At 37.8% G+C, this 13520-nt stretch overlaps 1 protein-coding gene across 4 annotated transcripts in view; it reads left to right on the top strand.

The window, feature by feature from the left end:
* The window catches only part of SLC12A6 (solute carrier family 12 member 6), an 85898-nt gene that overhangs the window by 49333 nt on the left and 23045 nt on the right, over positions 1–13520 (top strand). For all 4 annotated transcript variants that reach the window (XR_002076336.2, XM_019435307.2, XM_019435306.2 and 1 more), the window contains 3 exons: positions 10232–10329; positions 11576–11707; positions 12813–12959. Coding sequence is in view for 3 of the 4 variants with exons in the window: in XM_019435307.2 (XP_019290852.1) it covers positions 10232–10329; positions 11576–11707; positions 12813–12959 (377 nt within the window). In the remaining variant the exon portion in view is untranslated. The remainder of the gene's footprint in view (positions 1–10231; positions 10330–11575; positions 11708–12812; positions 12960–13520) is intronic.

The raw sequence follows: 13520 nt of genomic DNA, 5'->3' as shown, positions 1-13520 counted from the left end.
CCCATCCCCCCACCCACCTCCTCTGTGTCAACATTTGTTCTTTGTTTTTAAAGGTCTTTTGTTTGTTTGTTTTCTTTTTATATACAACTTGTAAGTGAAATCATGTGGTATTTGTTTTTCTTTGCCTGATTTTACTTAGCCTTAGCCTAACGTCCTGTAGGTCCACCCATGTTGTTGCACATGGCAAGATCTCATTCTTTTTTATGGCTGACTATTCCATTATATATGTATAGCACATCCTCATCCATTCACTTATCATTAGAAACTTGGGTTGCTTCTGTAGTTTGGCTGTTATAAATAATGTTGCAATAGGGGCACCTGGGTGTCTCAGTCAGTTAAGCGTCTGACTTCAGCTCAGGTCATGATCTCACAGTTCGTGAGTTCGAGCCCCACGTCGGGCTCTGTGCTGACAGCTCCAAGCCTGGAGCCTACTTCAGATTCTGTGTCTCCCTCTCTCTCTGCCCCTCCCCTGCTCATGCTCTGTCTCTCTCTGTCTCAAAAATAAATAAAAACATTAAAAAATTTTTATAAATAATGTTGCAGTAAACACGGGTGAGTATATCTTTTCAAATTCATTTTCCTTGGGTAAATACCCAGTAATAGAATTGTTTGATCATATGGTAATGCTATTTTTAATATATTGAGGAACCTCTGTACTGTTTTACTCAGTGGTTGCTCCAATTTACATTCCCACTAACAGTGCATGAGGTTTGATTTGAGGCTTATTTTGATTTTTACATTGCTGAACTTTTAGCTCTTTGAATAGTGCAGAGCAGCTATGTAAAATATAAGCTATCAAAAAGTTGACAGTAAGGAAAGTACTTGACTTGTTTGCTCATTACAGGTTCAGAGTATTGAAGAAACTGGGATACTCCTTTTCTGATCTTTCTCTGTTAAGAACCTAAGTTTCTGGTGATAATTCTCATTTGTTTGAGAGAGTTTATGTGCAGGAAGAGTAACTGACACCCTAAGCGCTCCATAAATATTTTTTAGGTAAATGGTTTGACATAAACATATAGCTAGAAATCTGATCACAAGGGTCCTAGCCTTGTGATATTGGGGTTGTCACTCTTCTCTTTTTTTTAGACTTTTATATTGGATAGTTTATTTAGACTGTTCAAAATTATTCTTCTCTGTACAAAAATTTCATATTTGGATCAGGAATGGTTAAGATTTCATTGAAATATTTAGGCAGACCATGAAAAGTAAATTTTCCCCCTAAACTATTAAAAGAATTCTGTCTCTGATACGTGCCGACAGGTAGAGGAGTTTGAGGGTAGTTTATCTTCTGGCCAGGAACATGTATGTAATAGAGGTAGGGAAGGACTTAGCTAATGAAGTGGGCAGTCAGGGGAGTTGGTATCATTCCAGTGTAAGCTGGATTTTGTTTCCAATGAAGCACTTTAAGTAAAAGATAGTAAACAAATTGTGGGCAAAAAGAAATAGTATATGATTGTGAAAAAGACTTCTCTTAGTATTATTAGCTGAAAACCCTAATATCTGCTAAGAGACTACTACAGACATTACTCTCGTTTGGCAACCTACATTTGCATTCACTTTTAAACAAACCTGGGAATGTGTCCAGAGTCTTTTCGCTAGATTCTCAGGTGAGTTCATCCTGCTACCCTGGGTTCTCTCTCCGAGGTTCATTAGATAAGATTATGTTCTTCCTTCTCATGCTCTTAATAACTACATCTTGTGTGCCCCATCCTGAGTTAGCTTCTTTGTTTTCTTTTTTTCCTTTCCTTTCCTTTTTGTAAGCTCTACACCTAATGTGAGGCTTGAACTTATGACTCTGAGATCAGGAGTCACATGCTCTACTGATTGAGCCAGCCAGGTGCCCCTTTGAGTATCTTTGTTTAAGCTACAGCCTCAAAATCCCTCAAAGCCTGGTTTATTTTAAAAAAAGAAGAAGTTGGGGTGCCTGAGTGGCTCAGTCGGTTAAGCAGCTGACTTCGGCTTGGGTACGATCTCACGGTGTGTGGGTTCGAGCCCTACGTCGGGCTCTGTGCTGACAGCCCAGGGCCTGGAGCCTGCTTCAGATTCTGTGTCTCCCTCTCTCTCTGACCCTCCCCTACTCACACTCTGTGTGTGTCTCTCTCTCTCTCTCAAAAATAAATAAATATTAAAAAAAAAATTTTAAAGAAGTTTGCAGAAGACGGAAAGGTGATTTTTTGGGGTTATATTTTCTAACCATCTTATAGTTCCTCAGAGAGGGCATTGGTAGTTTGAATTAAAATCTTGCCAGCTCTCTATAAAAATCTTGGTTAGGGGCACCTGGAGGGCTCAGTGGAGCATGTAACTCTTGATCTCAGGGTTGTCAGTTTGAGCTCCACCATATATGTAGAAATTACTTAAAAACTTAAAAAAAATAATCTTGCTTAGGATAATTAGGCCTAGTACGTTAAAAACTACTTCAATTGCTTTGCCTGCTGAGTGGAATTTATAATAGTATCTTTCAGACCTTTTAAGTTTCTTCCTGTCAGTAGGGAGCAGTTATTTTAATGTATCTATTGTTGGCACTGACTCATCAGATCTCTTACAAAACTTAGGGTTAGGCTGAGGAGATGGATGGAAGAGTAAAACTGCTGTTGTGAGAAATAATTAAGCTGTAATGAATTTTGCTGTGTATATGTGTGTGTAATTTTTAATTTAAAACATTTTAGTAAACAAGTAAGCAAATGAGCAGTGGGCCCTGGCATTTTTACAGCAATTTTTACCAAACACCCAAGGAACAGTAATTCCTCTTCTACAGTTTCTCCCAAGGAATAGAAAAACAAGTAAATACTCCCCAACTCAGTTTGAGGATTGCATAACTTTGATACCAAAACTTAACAATGCCAGTGTGAGACAAGTATGGGCCAGTTTTACTTATGAATACAGATACAGATGTCCTAAATGAAATATTTGCCATCTAAATCAAGCAATATATTTTTCTAAGTTACTCCTGACCAGACTGGGTTTCTGCTAGAAATACATTGTTGGTTTACCATTAAAGATCAATTTTTAAAAAAAAAATTTTTTTTTTTAACGTTTATTCATTTTTTGAGACAGAGAGAGACAGAGCATGAATGGGGGAAGGTCAGAGAGAGAGGGAGACACAGAATCCGAAACAGGCTCCAGGCTCTGAGCTGTCAGCACAGAGCCCGACACGGGGCTCGAACTCACAGACCGTGAGATCATGACCTGAGCCGAAGTCAGACACCCAACGGACTGAGCCACCCAGGCACCCCAAAGATCAATTTATATAATTCAATGTATTAACAAAAAGAGATTAAAGGATTAATCATCTTAACTGACGCAGAAAAAGAATTTCATTTGAAATATATCCAATATTTAAATTCATGAGTTCATATTGAGACTTTAAAAAGCTAATTAGTCACCATTGGAGTATTCTGGTGAACCAAGTTGGTTAATAAAGGGAAAGAATGAAGTATTTGCCTTGCTTTTAACTATATTAATGGGTAACCAAACAGTATATTAGAGGGAATATCTCTTTATAAAAGTATTTCAGCTAGTAAGTTAAGGAAGAATATCACCATTTTGTAAGCCCTCATAAATTAAAGGATCTAGGCATTAATCACCAACAGTTGCTAGTATCTCAGAAAGAAAACCTCCTGACAGAAGATCAAAATACCACTGTGAAGGAGTTTTCCTACCTCTTCCTTAAAAATACTGGATGTGGTTAAGCCTCTAGACCTAATTAGCAATTTATAGGAACTACAAAAATAGAACAACATTTAAACAACATCGTATGGATGTCATCATCAAAATCAGATACCCTACTGAACACAGGACATGGTTTCTTCAACAAGTAAATAGTGAAGAAAAAGAGAGTAGACGCTTGACTTAGGAGATACAGCAGTCAATCATACTGCATGCCTTTTATTTGGCTACTGATTGAAGCAAACTATAAAATCAGAAACATAATTTGTAACATTTGAGACAACTTTCATGTTCACACAGTGCATAGTTCAGACCCAAGCCTGTGCCAGAGGAAATTAAGTACGTTTACTGCTCTTGTTCTGCCTAGCTCAGACCAGCAAACATCATTTGACGAGATCAGGAGACTAAGGGAGGAATGTGAGATTTATTTATCTTAGCCCCCAATTGTAGTATAGTGACAAATTATAAAAGCAGCAATATGGAGGTAATTGCACCACAAGAATAAAGTTTTTATAAAGAGCAAGACATTTGATATACCATTTTATGTTTACCAAAAAAAGTATGCCATAAAAAATGGAAATCTGAAATTTGTAGTAGAATCAATGGCACTTATCAGTTTCTGTTTGACTTGTGCAGTGAAACACCAGTAAGTTCCCAGTAATGTTAGCATTATCTGGATAGTAAAATGGGGAAAAACAAAACATAGTGATCTGTTGGGCTGTTTAATTGATAGTGTCAGTAGGTATCCTTCAAAGGAATCCTCTTAGGATTCTGGATAATCATAAAACAGCCCTAGGACATGCATTTGGTTCTTAGTTCCTGCAGAGTAAAACTTACTTGTTATTCAGAAACTCTAGAATTTCCATTCCATTTGGGATTTCCTGAGGTTACAGTAATGACCCAGACTTCTGAAGGCTGTACTTTTGAAACCGCATGATTTCCCACCAAGAAACTGAGATTGAGAATTGATCCATGCCTTTCAGTTAACCACTCCTGATGAGAACTTTGTTCCTTGCCTGGAAGGCCTTGATCTTTCATGATTGACCAGGATCTCTACGGGACCCTCCCACTCCTACCACCACCACAGGTAGACCCTAATAAGATATAATCTTGGAGGCATCATTGGTCTTGTAAATGTAGGCAATGTTTCCAGGGATATTTCTTCCATCTCGAAATAAACAAGCAAATGGAAGTTGGACCAGAAACATCCACGACCAGAGTGTCTAAAAGTTAAGGTGGTTGCACCTGAAACTTGAGAATACAGAGGCCCTGAAAGAGGTGCCATGGCTGCAGCAAGGGGAGCCAGAGCTTTTAGGATGTGGCTTGGACCAGTAGGCAGCAGGATGGGGCAGGATTGTTCTGAAGCCAGATTTTTATAGCAACAGTATTGTGAGACTCTTGAACCAGCAGGAAAGTAGGATGTTGGATCTGGGATTCCTAGTCACATAACCCTTAAGAGGGATAAAGTGGTTCTGAGTCTGGGATACAAAACTATCAAATGTTTTCATCAGTAAAAGGTGCAGTTAGATGAGCATATTACCCAGAAATGAAAGACTGTTTAGAGAGGAGAACAAATGGAACTTGTAGGAAAAAAAAAAAAATAGTTATTGATACAAAAAATAAAATTAACGGGTTATAAACAGGTAAAAGGGGTTTGTGAACAGAACAAAAGGAAAATTACACCTAGACATATCTTTAATGATGCTGCAGAACACCTAAGAAAAGATCTTGAGATCCACCAGAGGTACAGATCCTCCCCGGAACAGCAGAATGACAGAATTCTCCATAGCGAAACATATAGCAAATGATGTCTTAAAGTGTTTGCAAAGCTTTTATTATCCTAGAATTGTGCTTGGCAAGATACTCAGTAATAATTAGGACAAAATACAGGCAACTGTTGCTAAATAAAAGCCAAGAACGTTTCTCACCGCAAGACTTGCTCCAAGCTAGTGGTTTACAGCTGAGGACAATTTTGTCCCCGAGGGGACATTTGGAAATGTTTGAAGACTTTCATGATTGTCACTGCGGGAGATGCTACTGGCCTCTAGTGACTAGCAGCTAGGGATGCTCTTAAACGTCCTATGATGTAACTGTATGATGTACTACAACAAATACTTATGTGGCCTTGAAATTTCATGGTGCTGAGTTTGAGAAACTCTAAAGGAATTGTAAAGAAGGGACCTCAAGTAAAAGGGAAATGATCCCAGAAGAACAGTGACCTTGACCTTGACCCAAGTCACTGTTTGTCTCTGAAATATTTTTAGTGTCTTACTGTGTAGTAAAATTAACTACTAGAAATATTGGACAGAACAGTAATATTATGTGAATCAGAGGACAGTTGAAACTGAAGTGTTCAAGTGTGTTGTTTGTGAGGATGACAGATTATTGATTAAACTCACTTAACAGTTTAAGTAACATGTGGTAAAATTTCAAAAGTAATTACTGAAAAAAATAAAATGTGGAAACTCCAAAAGAGGAAGGAGAACAAATGGAATAAGGGAAAAACAAACCAAAAAAAATCCAGGGAGAGGGGCATCTGGGTGGCTCAGTCGGTTAAGCGTCTGATTTTGGCTCAGGTCATGATCTCACAGTTCATGAGTTCGAGCCCTGAGTAGGGCTCTGCGCTGACAGTTCACAGCCTGGAGCCTGCTTTGCATTCTGTTTCTGTCTCTCCCTCTGCCCCTCCTCAGCTTGTGCAGGCACGCGCTCTTGCTCTCTCTCTCTCTAAAACATAAATAAATGAACATTAAAAGAGAGAGAAATCCCAGAGAGAGAAAATGAGAATGAATCATAAAAAAAGACCAAATAGAAATTTTAAAATCCTGTCTTTCCAGTCGCTCTCTCCTTTCCTCTCTGTTTCAGCCATGTTACTCATTCTGTTTTATGACTGCATTAAGATTGTTTCTGCTTTAGGATTTTTTAAAATTACTGTTCCCTCTGCTTGAAATGCAGGCTTTTCCTGAACATTTTATGTCAAGGGTGTGCTACAGCCAGCTCATACCAACTCCTGAGAACCAATTGTATGCATCTCTTCCCAAAACCATTCTCAGTGACTTCGCATTAGTAGTTTATTTTATTTTTTTATCTGAGAGAGCATGCGAGCAGGAGAGAGGGGCAGAGGGAGAGAAAGAAGGAGATTTTTTTTTTTTTTTTTGAGAGGGAGAGAGAGAATTTTAAGCTGGCTCCACTGCCAGCATGGAGCTCTTTCTCACAACAGCGAGATCATGACCTGAGCTGAAATCAAGAGTCAGATGCTCAACCAACTGAGCCACCCAGACGCCCCAACACGTTAGTAGTTTCAAATTGGCATGTGTGAGTATTTACACTGTGGAAATGGACAACCACTATAAATCAGTTTTATGTGTGTGTGTATATGTTTTTAACTGTCTTCTGTGACTTCATATACACACAATGAAAGCAACATCTTTAACTGCTCTGTCTATTGCTGTATCACCAGGACCTAGAACAGTGCCCAGCACATCATAAGAACTTAATAAATGTGGGGTGCCTGGGTGGTACAAGTCGGTTGAACGTCCAACTCTTGATTTCGGCTCAGGTCATGATCTCAGGCTTCATGAGTTTGAACCCCACATCGGGCTATGCCCTCAGTGCAAAACCTGCTTGGGATTCTCTCCCTCTCTCTCTGCCCTTTCCCCACTCATGTACACTATCTGTCTCCCAAAATAAATATTTTTTTAAAAACCTAATAAATGCTTACTGAATTAACTGAATAAATGGATTACTTAAAAGCGGTGATAATTTTAAGCTGTGTCATTCTCTCTTTAGAATTTTCCGGAACCATTAGAGGAAAAGAATTACATTTTCTTTTTTTTTTTCCTTCATGTTTATTTTGAGAGAAAAAAACCGCGTGCACAACAGAGAAGGAATGGAGAGAGAGGGAGACAGAGAATCCGAAGCAGGCTCCATGCTATCATTTTCCTGTTTTGTTTTGTTGTTGTTTTTTTAGTAACTTTTTATTGTGGAAATTTCCAACGATATTGAAAAGTAAATAGAATAGGATAGTGAACCTCCATGAAGCCATCACTCAGTTTCAACAATGTTGAGAATCTGTTTTCAATCCCCACTTAATTTTTTCCTGGAATATCTTAAAATTCCAGACATCACATGATTTTATTTACTTAAAAAAAAAAAAAGTTTAAATTTATCTGTTTCAAAAGTGGGGTTTTTTGGGGTTTTTTTGTTTTTGTTTTTGTTTTCTACATTTGATTAGAGTCAGGATTCTAACAAGTTTCACACCTTGTACTTGGTTGGTATGTCATTTTAAGTCTCAAATTATGAATTCTGCTTTCTTAGTTTATGCCATTTATTTATTGAATAAGTCAGATTATTTGTCATGTAGAATTTCTCACATTCTGAATTTGGTGATTGCAGCATCTTTGTGGTGATGTTTAGCATGTTCCTCCTCTGCTTTGTTTTGTTTGTTTTGTTTTTGTGAACTGATAGATTTAAGAAGCTTGATTAGATTCAACTTCCAGTCTTTTGGTAAGAATACGTCATAGGTTGCACAGGGTACTTTTTATTGTATTACAGTAGGGGTTTGTGTCGTCCACTTTTAACAAGCAGTGTTAACATTGATCATTGAGTTCCAGATCACCCCGATCCATCCATTATAAAGTTATGTCTTAGCCTTTCATCTAAAGGTTTTAGCAACCATTGATGATGATTGCCTAGATGCATTATTTCATTAGGGGTTGAAAATTGGTGGGGTTTTTTCCCAATCCATCTACATTTAAAAATTTTTTTAATTTAAATTTCAGTTAGCATACAGTGTTATATTAGATTCAGGTGAATCAGTATAGTGATTCAGCAGTTCTGTGCATTACTCAATTCTCATCATGATGAGTGTACTTTTTTTTTAATTGTTAAGTCTGTTTGTTTATTTTGAGAGAGAGAGAGAAAAGACTCTGTCAACGCAGAGCCCAGTGCAGGGCTTGATCTCACAAACCATGAGATCATGACCTGAGCTGAGATCAAGAGTTGGACCCTTAATGGACTGAGCCACTGAGGCGCCCCATTATGAGTGTACTCTTAATCCCCTTCGTCTGTTTTCACCCATCTCCCTACCCAACTCCCCTGTGGTAACCACCAATTCTCTGTAGTTAAGAGTCTGTTTCTTGGTTTGTCTGTCTCTTTTTTCCCTATGCTTGTTTGTTTTGTTTTTTAAATTCCACATTGATTAGCTAGAATGTTTCTATAATGAAGAAATTTTCTTTAACTTTTTCATTACCTAGAAATATAGTTGGTACAGGAAAGACAGGATAATTGCTTGATTCTTTCCATTTATTGTTTTTCATATATGTTGTTTTCTTAGTAACTTGCAAAAGGTGACTAGTTGTTTTTTTTTAATATATTGGATATTTCACATACTTACTTTTCAATTCATTGCATTATTTATTTTTAGTGCTCATATTATCCCATTTTTAGCCATTAGGGATCCCATCAGGTTGGCTTTTCTGTCCTTTGACATGATCCAGTTATTTTCATAGCTTGTTGACTGTTTCCCAAACTTACATTTAAGGTTATAGGACTTTAAATTAATTTCTTTAAATTTTATATTGATGTCTATTTTATCAATATTTAAAGTGTTAGTTCTTAATGACATTTATATATTTTTTTATTTTCTCTCTTTCCTACAAGGTGATTAAAATTATATAACTCTTACACAATACAGAACCAAAGCTAAGGATACAACACAAACTTTACTGTGTTAGGGAACCCAGTCTCTTTATCTCTCTCTCTCTCTCTCTCTCTCTCTTTTTTTTTTTTCTTTATAGCTAGTTCACCAAATGTTTGTGGGATGAAAAAAAATATGTGGCAGGAGTTTGTACAAAAATAATTCTTGGTTACATGACCTAATGTCATTTTTTTTTTGTTTTTTTGTTTTTTTACCTAATATCATTTATAAAAGGTTGGACATCTGTAAGTAGAGGGCTTTTGCTGCCATTGTTCAACAGCGATAGTGTATAAAGGTATTATATACTAAGGACTCAATAAGTACTTTTTAAAAAAATTTTATTCTAGATTTGGGTGACTTTAAGTGTAGGGTCTCTGTAGGTTAGAATCCTAAAAGAATAGTGTGTCCAGAGGCCTTTGTATTAAGAAAAGCAATGACCTATGTTTACCTCTTAGAAATTTATTTTTGCTCCTTTTCTAGAGGGAACCACATTCTCCAAGCAACGCTAATTGAGTTCTCCCACTCTCAGATTAAAGTTTGAATATGAGGGGTGCTTAGGTGGCTCAGTCATTTGAGCGTCTCACTTTGGCTTAGGTCATGATCTCACAGTTTGTGAGTTTAAGCCCTGCACTGGGCTCTCCGCTGTCAGCACAGAGCCCTCTTCATATCCTTTGTTCCACCCCCACCCTCACCCCTGCTCCTTCCCTGCTCTACTTACGCTGTCTCTCAAAATAAAAAAATAAACTTAAAGTAGTTTGAATATGAAAATGGGTTCTGTTGATACAGAGGCAACATGAAGTTATTTGGTGCTGATACTTCTTTAATACCACTGAGAAACTGACTTGGTTTACTTTTTTTTTTTTTTTCCAGATGATGGGCATAATAAGAAAGCTCGAAATGCTTATCTCAATAATTCCAATTATGAAGAAGGAGATGAATATTTTGATAAAAACCTGGCACTCTTTGAGGTAATATTTGGGAGAAGACTAGGGCAGAGATTTCAGGAATAGAGATTTCAAGATCGCTGTTTTCTATCCCATTTAGTTTTAAAACAGTACAGCCTGGATAATTTTAAGAATTAATTGTTAAAGTATAATACTTATTATAACTTGTCATTATAGTTGATTTATTTATGTAATCTAATGATCACTTATAAGTACCATTAAATCAAATTTCTGAGTATTGAGGAAGAATGTCAACATTCTTCCTCAATATGGGGGACCTTGCTATCTAATTCAGCTAGGATGTGAATATTGCATTATCTACAAAGTGTAAAATAGTGAGTTTTTCAATCTGTGTTTGGGAGGACTATCACTTACCTTAGAACTACTAAATCAAAAATCAGTGTAGGAAGTAGGCTGCTAGATTAAGAGGACCTTGTAGGTCTAAACCTGAGACCCTACAGACTCTGACGGCATCTGCAGGCAGGTTCTTGAAAGGAACCTACTTTAGTCCCGCACTGCCTTTGTTTCTGGCTTTGGACAGTGATGTGAATGTTAGTTCTCTCAGCATACTTATCTCTTAAATGATATTTTCTTTCAGCTTACTTGAAGAAAAGATCTGTGGTGAATATTTACTTCAGTCACAAAAGGTTTTTTTCTTTTAATGTTTATTTATTTTTGAGAGAGAACACAGCTGTGCGCACGAGACAGGGAGGGGCAGAGAGAGAGGGAGAGAGAATCTCAAGCAGGTTCGATGTAGGGCTCGATCTCACAAACCACGAGATTATGACCTGAGCTGAAATCAAGAGCCGGACCCTTAACTCACTGAGCCACCCAGGTGCCCCTCAGTCACAGAAGTTTTTTATTGAGCTATCCGTATGTGCTGCAGTAAATAATAGCCATAAATTTTGTTAGAATGTTGGTAGCCTAAAGAAAGGGGCACTGTAGTTAAAAATAATATTACCAACATTTTTTACAAGGTTACAGCTGTCTGTAGGGGCCAGTGTGATTTTATTTTTACTGTAAAGTTAAGCTATTAGAAAGAATCCTAAAGCTTTTTCACTTAAGAATCTTATAAGGATTCATGTATCCCTGATTAAGTGATATTTTACCTTGGGAGGAAAATAAAGCCTCACTGATGAATTGTCTTAAAATATTTATCTGTGAAATATTTTCTTATTTAATTTGCAGTTTTCTGATACATGGGCCATTTTGGTGCTTATGCTTCCAGTGTTCTTCATTACTCATTTCTTCCATGTTTACGACTTTATAGGAAGAAATGGACACAAGACCAAAGGTATCTTCTCTCCTCAACCGTATGGCCAATTATACTAATCTGACACAAGGAGCGAAGGAACATGAAGAGGCAGAGAACATCACTGAGGGGAAAAAGAAGCCCACCAAGGTGAGGCCTTAGGATAACAATGATAAATAAAAAGAGTCCCATATATAAGAAAGGAGGAACTATCCAGGGCATCACTCTGTGCTCCGTAACTATTGAATGCTTGCTTTAAGCCAGGCACTGTTCTGGGCACCGGGGCCATAGCAAAAAGAGAACATACAATGTCCTGCTCTCATGCAGTCTGAATTCTGGTATGAAGAGATAGTTGTTAAACTGTATATTACATGTTGATAAATGCTCTAACAAAAATATAAGCAGGGACAGATAGTAGCTACACTTGTGGCATATCATAGGCAGAGACTTGTCAGATCACCATGTTGTACGCCTGAACCAGTGTAACATTGTGTGTCAACTATACTTCAGTAATTAATTTTTTTTAAGGCAGGCTAAAGAGACTGCAACTGGCCAGCAAGAAAGCCAGGGCAGAAGGGGTTGCTGTTGGAGAGAGGTTAGTCAGGAAAAGCCCTTCTGACGGTGATATTTGAGCAGAGACCTAACCAATGTGAGACAGTGAGCCTGGTTGGGAGAAGACCGTTGCAGGGAGAGGAAATAGCACTTCAGAAGAGGAGTGTCCATGCCCATCTGCTGATGCCATCTCTCTGTGGTCAAGTGGTTGGGTTTTTCAAAGACTACATTTCAGTTTTTCTCAAGATGAAAATACGGAACAAGGTAGCTTCCTGGTTGTTCAGGAATGAAATGACCCTCAGATCTTCATTTTACCAACTGTATTTACCAGCTACTATGAAAGATTTATACCACATTCTAAAGGAATTCCATCAAGTCATTATTCAGTTTAGATGAAAAGGGAAAGCTGATAGCTTCAAACTACAGAACATTTTAAAAGGGGGGGATTGTGGTCAAATACTTACGTAAAAACATATGGGGACCTGTGTAAAGTAAAAATGTATAGTTCTAGGACTATTAAAAAGTATGGTGATTGACATTTATTAGATGGAGATTTTATATGTGCCTCTTCTAGGATATTCTGATTATCTCTGCCTAATAATTAATATGGTAGTTGGGAGCAAGTTTTTATACACAAGTAAAGGGATAAAAGCATGGCTTCTAGATGACTATATAATTTTTCTTTTGTCAACTTTCTTTCCAGACCCCTCAAATGGGTACTTTCATGGGTGTCTACCTCCCCTGTCTACAAAATATTTTTGGAGTGATCTTGTTTCTACGCCTTACATGGGTTGTGGGCACGGCTGGCGTTCTTCAGGCCTTCGCAATCGTCCTTATCTGCTGCTGCTGTGTAAGTCCTGAGTTGGCTCTTAGAAATCACCTGGGGGGCGCCTGGGTGGCGCAGTCGGTTGGGCGTCCGACTTCAGCCAGGTCACGATCTCGCAGTCCGTGAGTTCGAGCCCCGCGTCAGGCTCTGGGCTGATGGCTCAGAGCCTGGAGCCTGTTTCCGATTCTGTGTCTCCCTCTCTCTCTGCCCCTCCCCCGTTCATGCTCTGTCTCTCTCTGTCCCAAAAATAAATAAATGTTGAAAAAAAAATTTTTTTTTAAATAATAAAAAAAAAAAAAAAAAGAAATCACCTGGAACGTCGCAAGAGCTCAAGATTATATGCACTTGACCTGTTTGAGAATAAAACAAAGGCTAGTAGGGGAAGACTCATGATCTCAAAAGGAGAGATTATTTTGATATTAAAATCTGAAGTATTTTCAGTTATTTAGGGCCCACTCTTCACTGCTTAGATCTATAATATGATGTACTACAAATTACAAAGGAAGACTTCTTTCTGGAGGGAGTAGGAGATGTAGTCCTTGACTTCAAAGAATTCAGAATACAAACCACTTGTATTGATGGCAC

The sequence above is a fragment of the Panthera pardus genome, unplaced genomic scaffold (genome assembly GCF_024362965.1).
Source record: "Panthera pardus isolate Hobbes unplaced genomic scaffold, ASM2436296v1 HiC_scaffold_24, whole genome shotgun sequence".
Taxonomy (NCBI): Eukaryota; Metazoa; Chordata; class Mammalia; order Carnivora; family Felidae; genus Panthera; species Panthera pardus.
Note: the sequence above shows the minus strand (reverse complement) of the source record. Positions and strands in the feature narration are given on the sequence as shown.